This window comes from Mus pahari, chromosome 13 (assembly GCF_900095145.1).
Source record: "Mus pahari chromosome 13, PAHARI_EIJ_v1.1, whole genome shotgun sequence".
Classification (NCBI taxonomy): Eukaryota; Metazoa; Chordata; class Mammalia; order Rodentia; family Muridae; genus Mus; species Mus pahari.
The window spans coordinates 20,109,125-20,123,391 of record NC_034602.1 but is presented as its reverse complement, the minus strand read 5'-3'; the positions used below and the strand labels follow the sequence as shown (position 1 = coordinate 20,123,391).

Below are 14,267 nucleotides of genomic sequence, written 5' to 3'. Positions count from 1 at the left end.
ACATTTACAGAATTCAAATCCATCTTAAAGGTAGCTAGTTATTTTATTAAAACATATTCCTCAAGGAAACGTACATCTGACTGAGGTTTCCCTGAGCCCACTAGATTCATCCCACAGAGTTGATGAGCATAGTCCAGGCATTTATGCCTTTTCAGGTCTATCATGTAGAAATGCAAGTTTATGAGAAGTTTGCTGAAGAGGAAAACTCACACTCCCCTGAACACCTTGGTCCGTCTCTGTTAGGTGTCTTAAGGTTCCTTCAGGTACTCCAGCAGTGTTCCTGCTTTTTACCCCCTTCCTAAGCCGTCAACAGATATCCCTTCTGACACTGGCTGCTTTGTGGAGAAATACCTATGACCTGCCCAGGCCTGTGTTCTGCTATGTTGCTTCATTTGTATCTGTGACTCCAAGGTCCTCTGAGAGCCTTATTTACATATTCAATGTAAAGACCTACAGTAGAATTAATTAGGAGTAAAGACTATATTTTATTTCTCAAATTTTAATTTATTTTATAACTTTATCTAAATCATATTCAATTACAAATATATGAAATACTGAATGGCATGATGCTTCCAGAAGGGCGGAGAATTGAACTGAGGGATTTTCATCGTCTCAAAAAGTTCTCTGTTACTGAACTACATTAGCAACCCTCCTACTATGCTTGACACAAAGTCTTTGCCTGTTACCTCAAACTCATGATCCTCCTGCCTTAACTTCCAGAGTTCTGTATTTTAGACCTTAGCCCCCACATCTAGCTTTTACCATGAGATTCTGAATATCCATCTCTCGTAGAAGTTCTGTAATTAAATGAACTGAGAATTATCTTGTTTGTATCTCATAAAGTATCCTTCATTTTTGAACATGAATATCATTTTCACAAAAAAAAATGATTATGGATAACAACATGAATGTTCAGTTTTGAAATAATCCAGAAAATGGTGAAGAAGAAATGGAAGTAGGTACAGTCTTGGTACACAAATATCAGCCTGCATGTAGGCTAAAGTGGAGCCAGATATGAAGAATCTCTACTGTGTGAGGTAGTATATAGAGATGTAATTATTTGACAAAAGACAATGTTTCCCTGAAAGTAACCTCATTAAAATTTTAGATTTTCTTATTTAGCCTTTAATAGATTCAATTTATTCTACATGTGCTATTTTGTGACATTTCATACTATATGAGTTTTCCTGTAAGCACATGTCTCGATGCCCCTTGTCTTGGTTCATGTGCTGCTGATGCTGTGAGCCATGTGTACTCTGATGCTGCAGGGCTGTGTCCCTTTTTACCCTTAAAATGGAATTCTCTTCTAGGTCTCTGTGAAAACATTGTCTTTCAAGTGGTGATATAATTCTATTTCAATTGTTCTTATTCATTTGTAGACTTGAATACTATTCTCTGTATGGTAATTGTTAAGGCCATAATGCATCCCACTGTTGCACATTTTAAGTGTACTGATCCAAATCCATACGTCTCTACAGACTGCAATCTGTAAGTTACTTACCCAATGTCACATGGTAAAAATGCTCAATTGCTATCATGTGAGCTGCAGACAAAGTCCAGACATATTGAAAGGTTTGTATAAAATTACCTTCTAGCATTTCAGATAGGATGAATGTGAAAGGTCAATGGATTTGGAATTTGGCCTTGGAGGGCCCATCCTCATTTTACATAAATTAATATCCACAAACTGAAAAAACATGTGAAGCCTTAAATATTTATTTTTAGTCCCAAACATTGAGGGTTATAGATGCTTAGACTACAGTGTGATTTGTCCTATTAGTCCCCATGTATTAGACAGTAAGCTGTTTCTAGTTTCCTGCTGATGTTTTGGGTAAGTTCTAGCAAGCCACCTCACTCAACATAGCCAATGGACCTAAGTTTTGAATTAACATAGCTCTGGAATTGGAAATAAATTTCAATAACTTTATAGAAGTTATTTTCCAGATCTGTCCTTTCACCAGGAATAACTAGACCCTTTCTCTTGAGCACTCAGTAACATTGGGTGTTAACATTGTTTGCAATCTTTGTCAGTTAGATGAATTGAGGAGCCAAATTACTGCCTTCTTTTATAATATATATCAATTGACTATTTTAAAATTTCCGTGAACTGCATAATCAGGCACTTTATGAGTATTTTGTTTTGAGCACTTCATTTTATTAACGTGAAAGTATTAAACTGGCAGCACTTCCATCCTAAATCTTCCAGAGTGTCCCTGTTGTAGGTAATGTGGACATCATGCACAAAGCCCATATTTTCAGCTCAGTGCTCCACCAGGTGCTTGTATTTGAAGAGTTACAGTCATCTCTTTACCGCTCGGGAAAAAAAAAATCTTTGGACATTTTCCCTAAGCAATTTGATGGTCTGAGTAAATGGAAATACATAATTGTAGATGTAACTGGAGTCCTTGAATATAATTGCACTCATACGTCAAATAAGACAATTCATAACAATTTGGTCCAGCATTTTAATTTTGTCTATTAAATTATTCATATGAATGCTTTTATAAGTTTAGCCATGAATATTTGAATGGTGGGTGATTCATAACTATAATGTATCTTAGCCCTTTATTTTTCCCATTTATATCCAATTAACTTATATGGAAAAGTGGAGCTATTTTTCTTGATAGGAGACACACCTTTCTTATAGCGACTTACTGAGGCTGTCTGATGAACATTTACTGTAACTGGAGGTCAATATTGTGCCTGGTTTTAATGGTCTTGTTAATATCCTAATAAACTTCATTATGTGGAGGGAAATTATTTTAAATTTGTCTGTGTAATTGAGGAGATGGCATTCAGAGGGATTATGATGATTTTCAAAAGTCACACAGTGTGAGTGAGGATGGATAACCCTGGACTCACATCCAGGTTTTTGAAGACTGGCTTTATCCCACCCTACTACAGTGCTCACAAGGCTCTTCAGTGACCAAGGTCACTGGCAACATGAACCATATTTTCCATTATTTCTCCATTTCTTCATCCACACCCATCCCATCACCAGGACAATTTTTCTGGGTAGACATTTAATGAGTTCTTTCTTTGAATTTAAATGTCAAATTATGTTGCCTGTTGCACACACGTATGGGAAGGTGCATAATTTATGAGTGTGGGTGGTCAGCTGTGATGTCAAAAGATGATGCATAAAGGTATGTTTGTGGGTGTGACTTCTGATGACCATGGGAGTGGTAAAAATTGTCATAGGACCTGTCTGGAGCCCCTCAGTGCCTCCTGAAACAAAGCAGAACAAGCCATTCATCTAACAGAGCTCCTTTGTCAAAAGCCAGCGAAGTCCTCAAGCCATTACCTCAAAAATCACATCTAGAAATTCAGGAAGCATACAACCTGATGTCCTCTCAGATCTTTGTTCTCCATTTGGTTCATGTGTGTAGCTGTCCTAGTGCAATTGCTTGTAATACTGCCCGTAGGTACTGTGCAGCCTCACCGAAGTGAATGTGTCATGCTTAGTTTAGTCCTTTTCTAGCACTAATGCCCCTGTATTGACTGAGGTAAGTGCTTTATGAGAGCCACATCTGGGCCACCATTGATAATGCATTAAATATTACCACAGCCAGGCTCAGCAGCGGGGAAGTCAGAATGAGCACATTTGTTTGTCTGAGATTCAGACGGCTTTCTGAAGTGATGCCAGGAAGTTGGCATTTTTAAAGTTTCCAGATAAATCTGTTGTTTAGCCTCATTTAAAATCCAGTGCTTGGGGCTCTGTGCTTTCAAGCCTGCTTGAACAGTATGATGTGTAAGACTAACCAGAGAGCACCATTGGGAGGCATCTTGAGTCTTGGGTAGAGAGCCGTCCTGGCCTTTGTTTCTGACCACTGTTTGCTTCCTGTCCTGCTACATGCTACAAGGACACCCTGTGTTCTACTACCACAGACTGATTTAGAACACAGGGCATACTAGCTGCATCTCCTGCTTTGACTGTCTGCTTACAGACTGTCTGAACTTTCTCCTTCCTACACAGAAAGGTTTTCCTATCTGGATCATAGTACTATGTTGCATTGTGTCATATTATTTCTTTTCATGTTTATTCTAACCCATCTGGTATGTGTTTCTTTTTTTGCGGGGGTGGGGTGGGGTGGGGTGGGGTGGGGGGTTGAACCAAATACCCCAATACCTGTCATATCATCATTTAATACTCCAGGCATATAAAGAAATGATACAGATATGCACTTTCACACCACCATGCATCAGTAGTGCTGGTCTCCTGAATCTGGTCTCCCACAAACAATTGTTCCTTCAAAAGTGGTTTCTGTTTTATTTTACTATAGAGCTAATTTGCCTTTTACTTTGCTGATTGTGAACAGGACAACCAGTTCCTACAGCTGTTCTCTGATGTCACTACTTTTATTACAAAATATTTCGCACTGGGTTTGTTTTGCTTGACAAACCTTAGGCATTGGGAACAATTGCTCATGGGGGTGACTGAGCCAGTCCATTCATCCCACAAGACCAGATTGAAACCTCAGCCCTAGGCTTGCCTTTGTTTTGTCAATGGCAGTCTTGTCAGGAAGCTGTGGCCCACTTCCCTGGGACAAGTATCCAGAGAACATGTGGATGACTACAGATCTTCTCCATTGAGGAATACTTGTAGAACCACACATAACTGGTCCACAGCTCCCATCTTCCCTTCAAATTCTATGTGCCATCTTACATTGTCCTGGAAGCTGTCCACAAAGGAAGGTGGGAGGGGAAGGATTAATGAGGGCATGGAACTTTTGGCATCTGTTCCTGGAGCAGATGTTCTGCCCTCAGGATGGAGAGAAGCTCTCTTCTCTGTAGGTGAAGGTGGAAGGCACAGGAGGAGTTGTGGCAGGTGGCATGAGGGAGAACAGCGGACATGGACCTTTCTGATATCCAACACAGTCTCACAATCCACAGCTTTCCCAGGAAAGACTCAACTTAAGGGCAGAAGAGAAGAACAGGAGGGATGAGGGGAGGAAAGTGGGTGCTGAAGAGAGAGCATCTCTTCAGTACTCCTGTCCTCAGCCAGCTCAGTCAGAGGGGTGGGACTCACAGAACCCCTGACTTCTGTCTTTGATGTTTCAGAATTCACTTATGCTTTTAGCTTCATTTCAACTAATAAGCACATCAGAGGAGGTCTTTTCTCACTGGCTTCATTCAGAAGCAATGTCAGAGGGAACACAGTAGTACTTTGTTCCTATGTTTAGTGTCCGTAGTCATAGTACCGTGTCCAGAAGGTAGATCGGGGAGGCCCAGAAGTGGTTGTCTGGATAGAGAAGTTATCCTTTAGAAGTATGGTCCAGGGTCCCTACAGAATAAATGGAGATATACATCAAAACCGAGTAGGTGAGGAACTCCATCCATCTGCATCCTGCTCACTTTGTCTTTCATCCTTTACAGGTGGCTCTCCCCTGAGCACTCCACCAGTAGGGGCCCTGCCTGAGCCAATAGGTGGCTGCCAGCTACTTCTGGGGCAAGCAGTGGCACTCCTGAGGAAGCGGCTACTGCATACACTTCGAGCCTGGAAAAGCACCACCTCAGATTTGTTACTGCCTGTGCTCTTTGTGGCCTTGGCCATGGGCTTGTTCATGGTGCAGCCTTTGGCCATCGCGTACCCTCCACTCAAACTTACACCTGGCCATTATGAGACTGCGGAAACTTACTTCTTCAGGTAAGAAACTTTTTTTTTCCCTATTGATTAGAAGCTACTTTATGGCTGTGTTGTTGTAGAAGCCCGAGTTGATGATATCATAGAGCAACGACATCAATTTCTTTATTTTTCTAATGTCAGGTAAAAATTCTCATATAAGTAGAGGACTTGCTTTGCTTGGTCAAAGCTCTGGCTTTGGTCCCTAGCCTCTCCTCACCAATGTGAACACTATTATTGTTTCTGAGGCCAGAATGCAAGTATAATCTGAGAGATTCTTTAGAGGATTGACTTACAGCAGCCGATAGACAGGCCTGGTCCTAACCACTGAATCACTGGCTCCTTCTCACACAGCCAAGAGTCTCTTGGGAAAGAGGACATGAGACGAAGAGGTCTGACACACCCCAGCAGCCCTCAGCAATAAGTAGGAGAACTAGATATGTTCTCAACATTTTCGCATTTTAGAAAAGTATCTAAGTGTATATTTTACAAATCGTCACTCGGTTGTTTTTTAGGACAAAGACCCTCAAATGCACATCTTTCCCAGCCAGACACAATATGGATCAGGCTGATTTGGATCAAGATCATTAACATTTTCAGGTCTGCAGGGTAGATTTGTTGGTAAAACACTGAGAAGAATATGTTAATTTATACAGAATTTTCTCAGGGTGCCTGGCTTGTAGTTAAGACACAGGATTCGGCACTAAGGAAATTATGCATCATCTCTACCTCAGCTTGCCTGTTTTCTCTCCAGAGTCACCTTCAGCGCCCTTGTTACAGTCCATTCTCTTTATGACTAGTCAAATCCCATGGGATCATATCTTAGGGTAGAGCCCACGTGACCTGATTACCTTTCATTGGGACCCTCTTCCAAAAACCGCACCATCTCAGCTCTGTATACACGCTGCATTTTCTCTACTCCTCCACTGCTCAGCCTCTGAGGCTGGTTCCATACTTGAGCTACAGTGGACAGTCTACAGGAAACATTGATGTGCCAGGAGCTCTGTGACATTTTAACTTGGAGATCCCAAAAGAGGTACAACTGACAGATTCATTCTTTTATTTTTCTCATTGAGTTTTCATTTATTTGAACCATAAATTGACTTCACTTTTTACAAAATGGTCACTAAAGTTTCTCTGGAAACAGGATAACTTGGCTAGACATGTCTTCTTTTTCATATTTTATAATATTTATTTTTATTTTGGAGATTACAATTTAAATTTAATGCTTTATACTACTTAAGAATTTTTTAGTTTGAAGACCACAATTTACAGTTCTACTTCACCTACCCTACCTCTAAAGTTCCTCATATACCCCTCCATGCTGTCCTTTAAATTCATGTCCTCTTCTTATTGCATGCATATGTGCATTTTTGTATATACCTATATATTTCCTAAATGTAACCTATTCAGTCCATGTAACANCACTGTGTGTATGTTTTCAGGCTTATTTGGCACTGGATAATCAATTGGTGTGCTCTTCCCTGCAGAAGACCACCTCTCTCATATACAGCTTTCCTCAGCTGCCTAAAGTTGATTGTATGGGGTTGAGGGCCCATTCTTAGTATTTCTGAATAACCTCCATGCTAAGTTCCAACATGGCTGAACTAGGTTACATTTCTACCAACAGTGTTTCAGGGTTCTTTTTTGTTCCCAGTCTGGCCAGCATTTGTTGTTATTTGTTTTCTTAATGATTGTCATTCTAACTATGATAAAATAGAATCTCAGTTTAGATTTCTATTTCTCTGATGGTTAACAAAATTGAACATTTTTTATGTTTATTGATCACTTATATTTTATCTTTTGAGAGCTGTCTGCCCACCTAATGAGGATGCATATTGATTGGTTTTTATTATTTACTGGTTTAGGGTTGAGTTCTTTGAATAGTATATATATTAACATCAGATTAGTATAAAAGCTAGCCAGTCTTTTCTCCCATTATGTTGGCCCTTTCCGTCTCTGTGAAGCTTCTAAGTATCATGAGATCCTATTTGTCAGTTGCTGATATTATTTCTTCAGCTAACAAGATCCCATTCAGCAAGTTCTTGTCTTTGCTTGGGTCATGAAGATTTTCCACTTAGCCTCCCAGCAGTTTGACGGTTTCTGGTCTTACATTAAGATATTTGATCTGTTTGGGGTAATATTTGCCAGGTAAGTAATAGAGAGACAGTTTTACTCTTCTATATGTGGATATCCAATTTCTGTAGTATCATTTGTTGAAGAGGTTACATCTTTTCCAATGTATGTTTATGTTTTTATTTTATTTATTTATTTATTTATTTATTTGCATCCTGACCAAAAATCAGATGTTGATCCCGTTGTGGCATTTTATCTGTCCTTTGTTCTGTCTCGCTGAGCTGCATGACTGTTTTGTTCAGTACCACACTGCTTTCGCTCCTGTGGCGTCAGGGATGGAGAGAACTCTAAAGCTTTTCTTTTGCTTGAGATTACTTTGACTATTTTTGATTTTCTTTATGCTTCTGTATGATTTTCACATATACTCATTTTTTTCTATTTCTGTGAATGACATTGGAATGTTGATGATGATTGTATTGAATCTGTAGATTAATTTTAATAGGATGGCCATTTTCTCAATAGCAATTCTTACCTGTGAAGATGAGAGGTCCTTCTTTCTAGGATCATTTTGATTTTTTTTACTTTTGGTGTTTTAATGTTTTCACTGTAGAGGATTTTTACTTCCTTGGTTAGTTTTACTCCAAGGTTTTGTTCTAATATTAGATCAATGTTTACTGTACAGTGTCCACTATAGCTAAAGTATGGGACCGATGTAAGAGGCTGAGCAGTGGAAAAATAGAAAAAAAAATGCAGCTTGTATAGAAAGTTGAGATGGTGAGGCTTTTGGTAGGGAGTCCAAGAGGAAAGTTACTGGGCCACCTGTGCTCCACTCAGAGAAATGAGAGTGAAAGCGTTTTCATGATTTCTTTCTCAGTATGTTTGCCATTGGTATATAGGATGGCTACTGATTTTTGTATGTCAGTCCTAGGTGTGCCTGTCACTTGCCAAAAGCACTTATCAGCTCTAAGAGTTTCCTGGGTGACTCCTCAGGGTCTCTTATGTACTGAGTCATATTATCTGCATATTAAGTTTACTTTGACTTTTTCCTTTTATAATTGTATTTCTTATAGTTTCTTTTTTTGTTAGATTGCTTTAGCTAAGTTTCTAAGCATGACAACGAATAATAATAGAGATATTGGGCATCCTTTTTGTATTTATGATTATAGTTGAAATGCTTTCAGTTTTTTCCATTTAGTACTATATTGGCTATAGGTTTATCATTTATAACCTTTATTGTATTAGGACACGTTCCTTGAATTTCTTGTTTCTTCAGAATTTTTTTTATATAGTGATGCTTCATTTTATCACGAAGTCTTTTATCATATGATTTCTGTGATTATCTTATGATATCATGAGAGTCCACTCATGTAATATATTACATTCATTAATTTGCACATGTTGAACCACCTCTGCATCTTTATAATAAAACCAACTCAGTTGTAAGGAATGGTATTTTTGCTCTGTGTGTGTGTGTGTGTGTGTGTGAATAAGAATTGTGCATGTTTATCTATGTGAGTTCAGATGTGTGCATACAGATTGTGTATGTGTGTGTAGATCAGATAACAACCTCAAGTGTCAACTCTTGTCTTTCACATTCTTTGGTATCGGGTCTCTTTGTTTGCCACTGCTTATTGATAGGCAGCTGTTTTTCAAGTATTATACATTCTTTTTTGGACCCCATATGACCAAGGGGGCCCTGGAATTATTATGTCTTACTGTACCTGGTTTCTGTATATTCAATTTAAGGTCTTATGCTTATACAGCAAGTACTTTTACCCAATGAGCTATACAATTTGGAAGTATTTTATTGAGAATGTTTATATCCATTTGAACCAGAGAGATTGGTTCATAATTTTAATTTTTGAATATCTTTTTTTTTGTCATTCATGTCAGGATAATATTGGCTTTATTAAGTGAGTTTGGAGCATCCATTCTGTGTATTTTATAGAGTTGTTCAAAAGACGTTGGTACCAGCTCCTCTAAGATCTGACAGAATTCAGCAGTGGATCAACTGGGCCTGACTTTGAGTTGGAAGATTTTTATAACAACTTTGTTGTGTTGCTTCTAAAGCTCAGCATTAGTTGTTTATTATCTTTTCATGGTTTAATTTTTGTTTGCTACATGTATCTAGACATTTTCCAGGTTAGTGTGATGCACATCTTTAAAGCTTATTCTAATAATATGATATATTATAATGTTAGTTTATCAATGATATCTGATATAATTTCTGCCTTTCATCTTTGATTTTGCTTATTCTTGAATTAGTTGGGATAAGAACTTGCCAATTTTTCTTCTCTTCTCTTCTCTTCTCTTCTCTTCTCTTCTCTTCTCTTCTCTTCTCTTCTCTTCTCTTCTCTTCTCTCCTCTCCTCTCCTCTCCTCTCCTCTCCTCTCCTCTCCTCCTTTCTTTTCTTTTTTCCTTTTTCTTTTCAAACAATAAATTTCTTGTTTCATTGGTATTTGTTTATATTTGTTTATTTATTAATTATTCTTGATTTCTATCTCATTAGTTTCTGCTGTGATCTTAATTGTTCTTTTCTATTTACCAACTTTAAGTTTTCCTGTTCTTCTTGTTCTAGGCCCCAAGGTACACCATTAAGTCATTTTTTCAGATTTCTCTGATTTTTGAATGCAGGCATCTGTAGGTCTAAGTTTCTTCTCAGGGCTCCTTTCAGTTCACTTTAGGTTTGATACATTGTATTTTCAGTTTCATTGAATTATTGGACTAAAAATCTTGATTTCTTGAATGAATTGTAAATTGAATAGTGTATTGTTCAGTCCATGAGTTGGTGTTCTGTGGTTTCTCTTGCTGTGTGCTCCAGGTTATATCCCATTGTTAAGAGATAAAATACAAGAATTTGCTTCATGATCTTTATATTTATTAGGCTTGGCTTTGTGTTCTACTGTATAACCTCACTACAGAAAGTTCCATGTACTGTTTATGCTGTTTGTTCTAAGCATTCAGATGAAATGTTGTACAAATGTATGTTCAGCTGTTTGATCTATGATGTCATTTAACTCATGTTTCTCTATAGATATGATGAGCCATCTATTGATGAGAATGGGGTATTAAAGTTGTTGGGATTAATATGTGTCTTTACATCTAATTTTGTTTTATGAACTCATGTGTGCCAGCATTCATTGAACGTTTGTTTACAACTGAAATAGCCTCTTGCTAGGTTGTTCCCTTAGTCAATATGAGTTATTTAAGACTAATTTTGTTTTGAAGCTTATTTTGTCATATGTGAATGGTGAACCCTGTTTTCTTTATTATTCTATTAGCTTAGAACTATTTTCCAGGGTTTTTCCTCTCTTTCTTTTTTTTTTTTCCCCTTGAGGTTCTATTTTTCTAATTGTCTTTGATGGTGAGATACATATTTTTTTGGAAGTAACATAGTGATGGATTCTTATTTTAAGCAAACAACTGCTAGTGCATTTCTTTTGTTTAGGGAATGAAGACCACGTGCATTCAGCATTATTACTGAAAGGTGCATATGAACTACAGTCATTTTGTTGGTTTGGTAAAGTTTGGTGTTTTATTAATCCTGATTAACCACTGTCCTATCACAGTTTCTTATTACTTTTTATTTTTCTTGTAGCCTCATGGATGTGAACACTTTTCATTTTGCTTTGAAAGAGTTCTTTTTTTTTTAAAGATATTTTCTTTATTTACATTCAAATGTTATCCCCTTTCCTAGTTTCCCCTCCCAAAATCCCCTGTTACTTCCCCCCTCCCACTGATCCCCAACCTACCCACTCCTGCTTCCTGGCCCTGGCATTCTCCTATACTGGGGCATAGAACCTTCACAGGACCAAGTGAAAGAGGTCTTTAAGTATCAATTTAGGGCTTCTTTAGTAGCCACAAATTTTCCTAGTTTCTATTTATCATAGAAAGTATTTTTTTTAATTCTTCAATTGTTATGGGTAGTTTGGTAGAATATGATAATTTGAACTTATTGATTTTATCTTTTATAGTTTGAAACACATCGTCCCAAGCCTGCCTGTTGTTCATGTTTGATCCTTCAGTTGCATCCTCAAATCTCGCATTCTGTCTGTAGCTTTTCCTTCACTATCTTTGTAATTATCTGAATGTTCCATTTCGTCTGCCTTGTCTTCAAACTCTAATAAGAGTTCCTCTTCTTAATCCACTCTGTTAGGCTTTCCAAGAAAACTTCATTGGAATTATTGAATTTTTCATTTCCATTTCAGCTTATTTTTCTCAGTAAGTCTATTCCCCCCTGAAGTTTACTTTTATATACTTCCATATTGATTTCCTTATTTGACTCATGTGTTCTCTTTGTATTCTTTCATGTGTTATGTCCTGTTAGATTTCATTGAACATACTTAAAACAATTTTTCTTTTGAATTCTTTGTCTGGGGTTTTCTTGAATTCATTCTCATTGGACAACACAACCATGGGATCAATAATGTTTTTAAGAGTATCGATACTTTGATTTTCTTGTAGTTAGGTTTTTCTTTGCATGTTCCCATTGGGAAAGCTGTTTGTGAGATTTAAAAAAAATCAACCTTATTATTTGAGTGGACATATTTTCAGAGTTGCTGATGGACTGGGCCTACCTGACATAATGCTTCTCTTCTCCTTGCTAAGGATATACCTCAATTATTAAATGCTCCGTCCATGTGCTTGTTGTACCCAGCACTCCCCTTTGTGAAAAATACAATCAAAGGCAATTAAGGAGAAATTGTTCTTTCAACTGAATCATTTTAAGAAGAGAAGGAACAGTCATAATAGTCTACTCACTAGATATTAGACTAGATATTAGAATGTGTAAGTGCAGGGAGGAAAGCTAAGTAAGGCTAGTGACTAGTATGGAGTGATAGAAAGGTACAGGAGGGAAGCTACAAGAAGGACAATTAGGGGAAATGAGGCATCTCAGGAGGATGGTACCACGAGAAGAGAATGATGTAAAGAATGGCAGTCAGAGGTTGGTGGAGCAACCTCAGCATCCCAGACTCACAAATTTGAGGTACAGAGACCCCTTCCCTCCAACCAGAGAAACCTTATCTTTTGGGAAAGCCTATCGAAAGGGCTAGTAGAAAAAAAAAAAACAGACAGGAAAAACAGAAAAATCGAAAGAGCAAAACAAGTGAAAGACATGGCTGGCCTGCTAAATAGATACCAGATGGCAAATAAAGAACTGTGACAAGGAGAGACAGGTCTAGGGCCTCAGAGTAAATGTCACTGCTAGCCTGGGTTCTGGACCTGATTTTGACCCTTGGGTTTCACCTACACCCTATTTTACAAGCTGTGGCATAGGTGCCATGCACACCTTACAGTGGGGTTATCTTTTACTCTGTTGGTTAAAAACGCTGGTAATCACTCTGGGTGATGGTTTACATGGTCCTGTTAACAAGAGAACCTTCAGAAGCAGAGTGGAAAATGTTGCTTCTAGCCCTGGAGCTTCCCAATGCCTAGCACCTGCTGACTTGCTCCGTTCCTTCCCTACTTTTCAGAGCTGTTCTGCTTTGGTTCCCATGGTGTGCTTTTCAGGTGGGTCTAGGGTGACCAAGTCATTGATCCAGTATGGCAGTCTTTTTAAAACTGGAATCTCACAGGACCAGCAAAATAACTTAGTGGATAAAGGCACTTTGCTATCAAGCTGTATGACTTGAGTTTGCTCTTTAGAACCCATATGAAGAAGTAAGGAAATTGATTCCAATAAGTTGTCATCTCATAGTGTGGGAGACTCCCCAATCAATAAATGTTATAAATTAAATTAAAAATTTAAAACAGTACCTTCCCACTTCTCTGTTTGAGTGCAAAGAAAGTATTTCCTGCTTTACCTAATGCTCTGGTAGTGGCAACCTTTTTATCCCCCACCCCCACTCTTTTCTGTCATTTAAAGTATGTGTTATTAATAGTACAGTACAATTACTGAGACCTTCTGTCTTAAGCCATGGCTTAGTCACCATCAGGTGTTGCTCTCTCTGTCACTGAGAGGAAAGAACTCTACATACCAGACCAGTTACCCCAAGATGACTCTGAACTTCTATCCAGTTCTTCTCTGTAAAAAAAATCCCTATTTTCCTTTGCTACTGAACTAGAGTCCTTCAGACAAATTTTATTAACTTTCTCCAGTTTACTTTGTCGACATTCTATCCATCTGTATCTGCCTAATATCTGCCATTGTAAACATCATTTGTATTTAATAAATATCCCAATTCTCAATTATAACCAAATGAAATGAATCCCACTACCAATGATTCCAGTTTTAAAAAGGTTTTCCTACTTTTTCCTTTACATTTTCTCAACTCCAGATGTTTCTTAAAGTTGCTGGACAAAATTTAAACTTTTTCCTAGTGTTTATCGCTGCATTTTTTCTCACAGTGACATGAACGTATTATTGCTGATTTTATCTTTGGTAAAGAAGTTCAATATCAATGACCTTGATTTCTTTTATTTTCTTTATTTTCTTTATTTACATTTCAAATGCTATCCCGAAAGTTCCCTATATCCCCCCGCCCCTGCTCCCCTACCCACCCACTCCCACTACTTGGCCCAGGCCTTCCCCTGTGCTGGGTCATATAAAGTTTGCAAGACCAAGGGG

The 14,267-nt window shown here is 38.0% G+C and overlaps 1 protein-coding gene across 2 annotated transcripts in view; it reads left to right on the top strand.

The window, feature by feature from the left end:
* Abca13 (ATP binding cassette subfamily A member 13) overlaps positions 1-14,267 on the top strand; it is a 433,105-nt gene that overhangs the window by 264,314 nt on the left and 154,524 nt on the right. For both annotated transcript variants that reach the window (XM_021210848.2, XM_029545204.1), the window contains one exon: positions 5,377-5,647. In XM_021210848.2, coding sequence (XP_021066507.1) covers positions 5,377-5,647 — 271 coding nt within the window. The remainder of the gene's footprint in view (positions 1-5,376; positions 5,648-14,267) is intronic.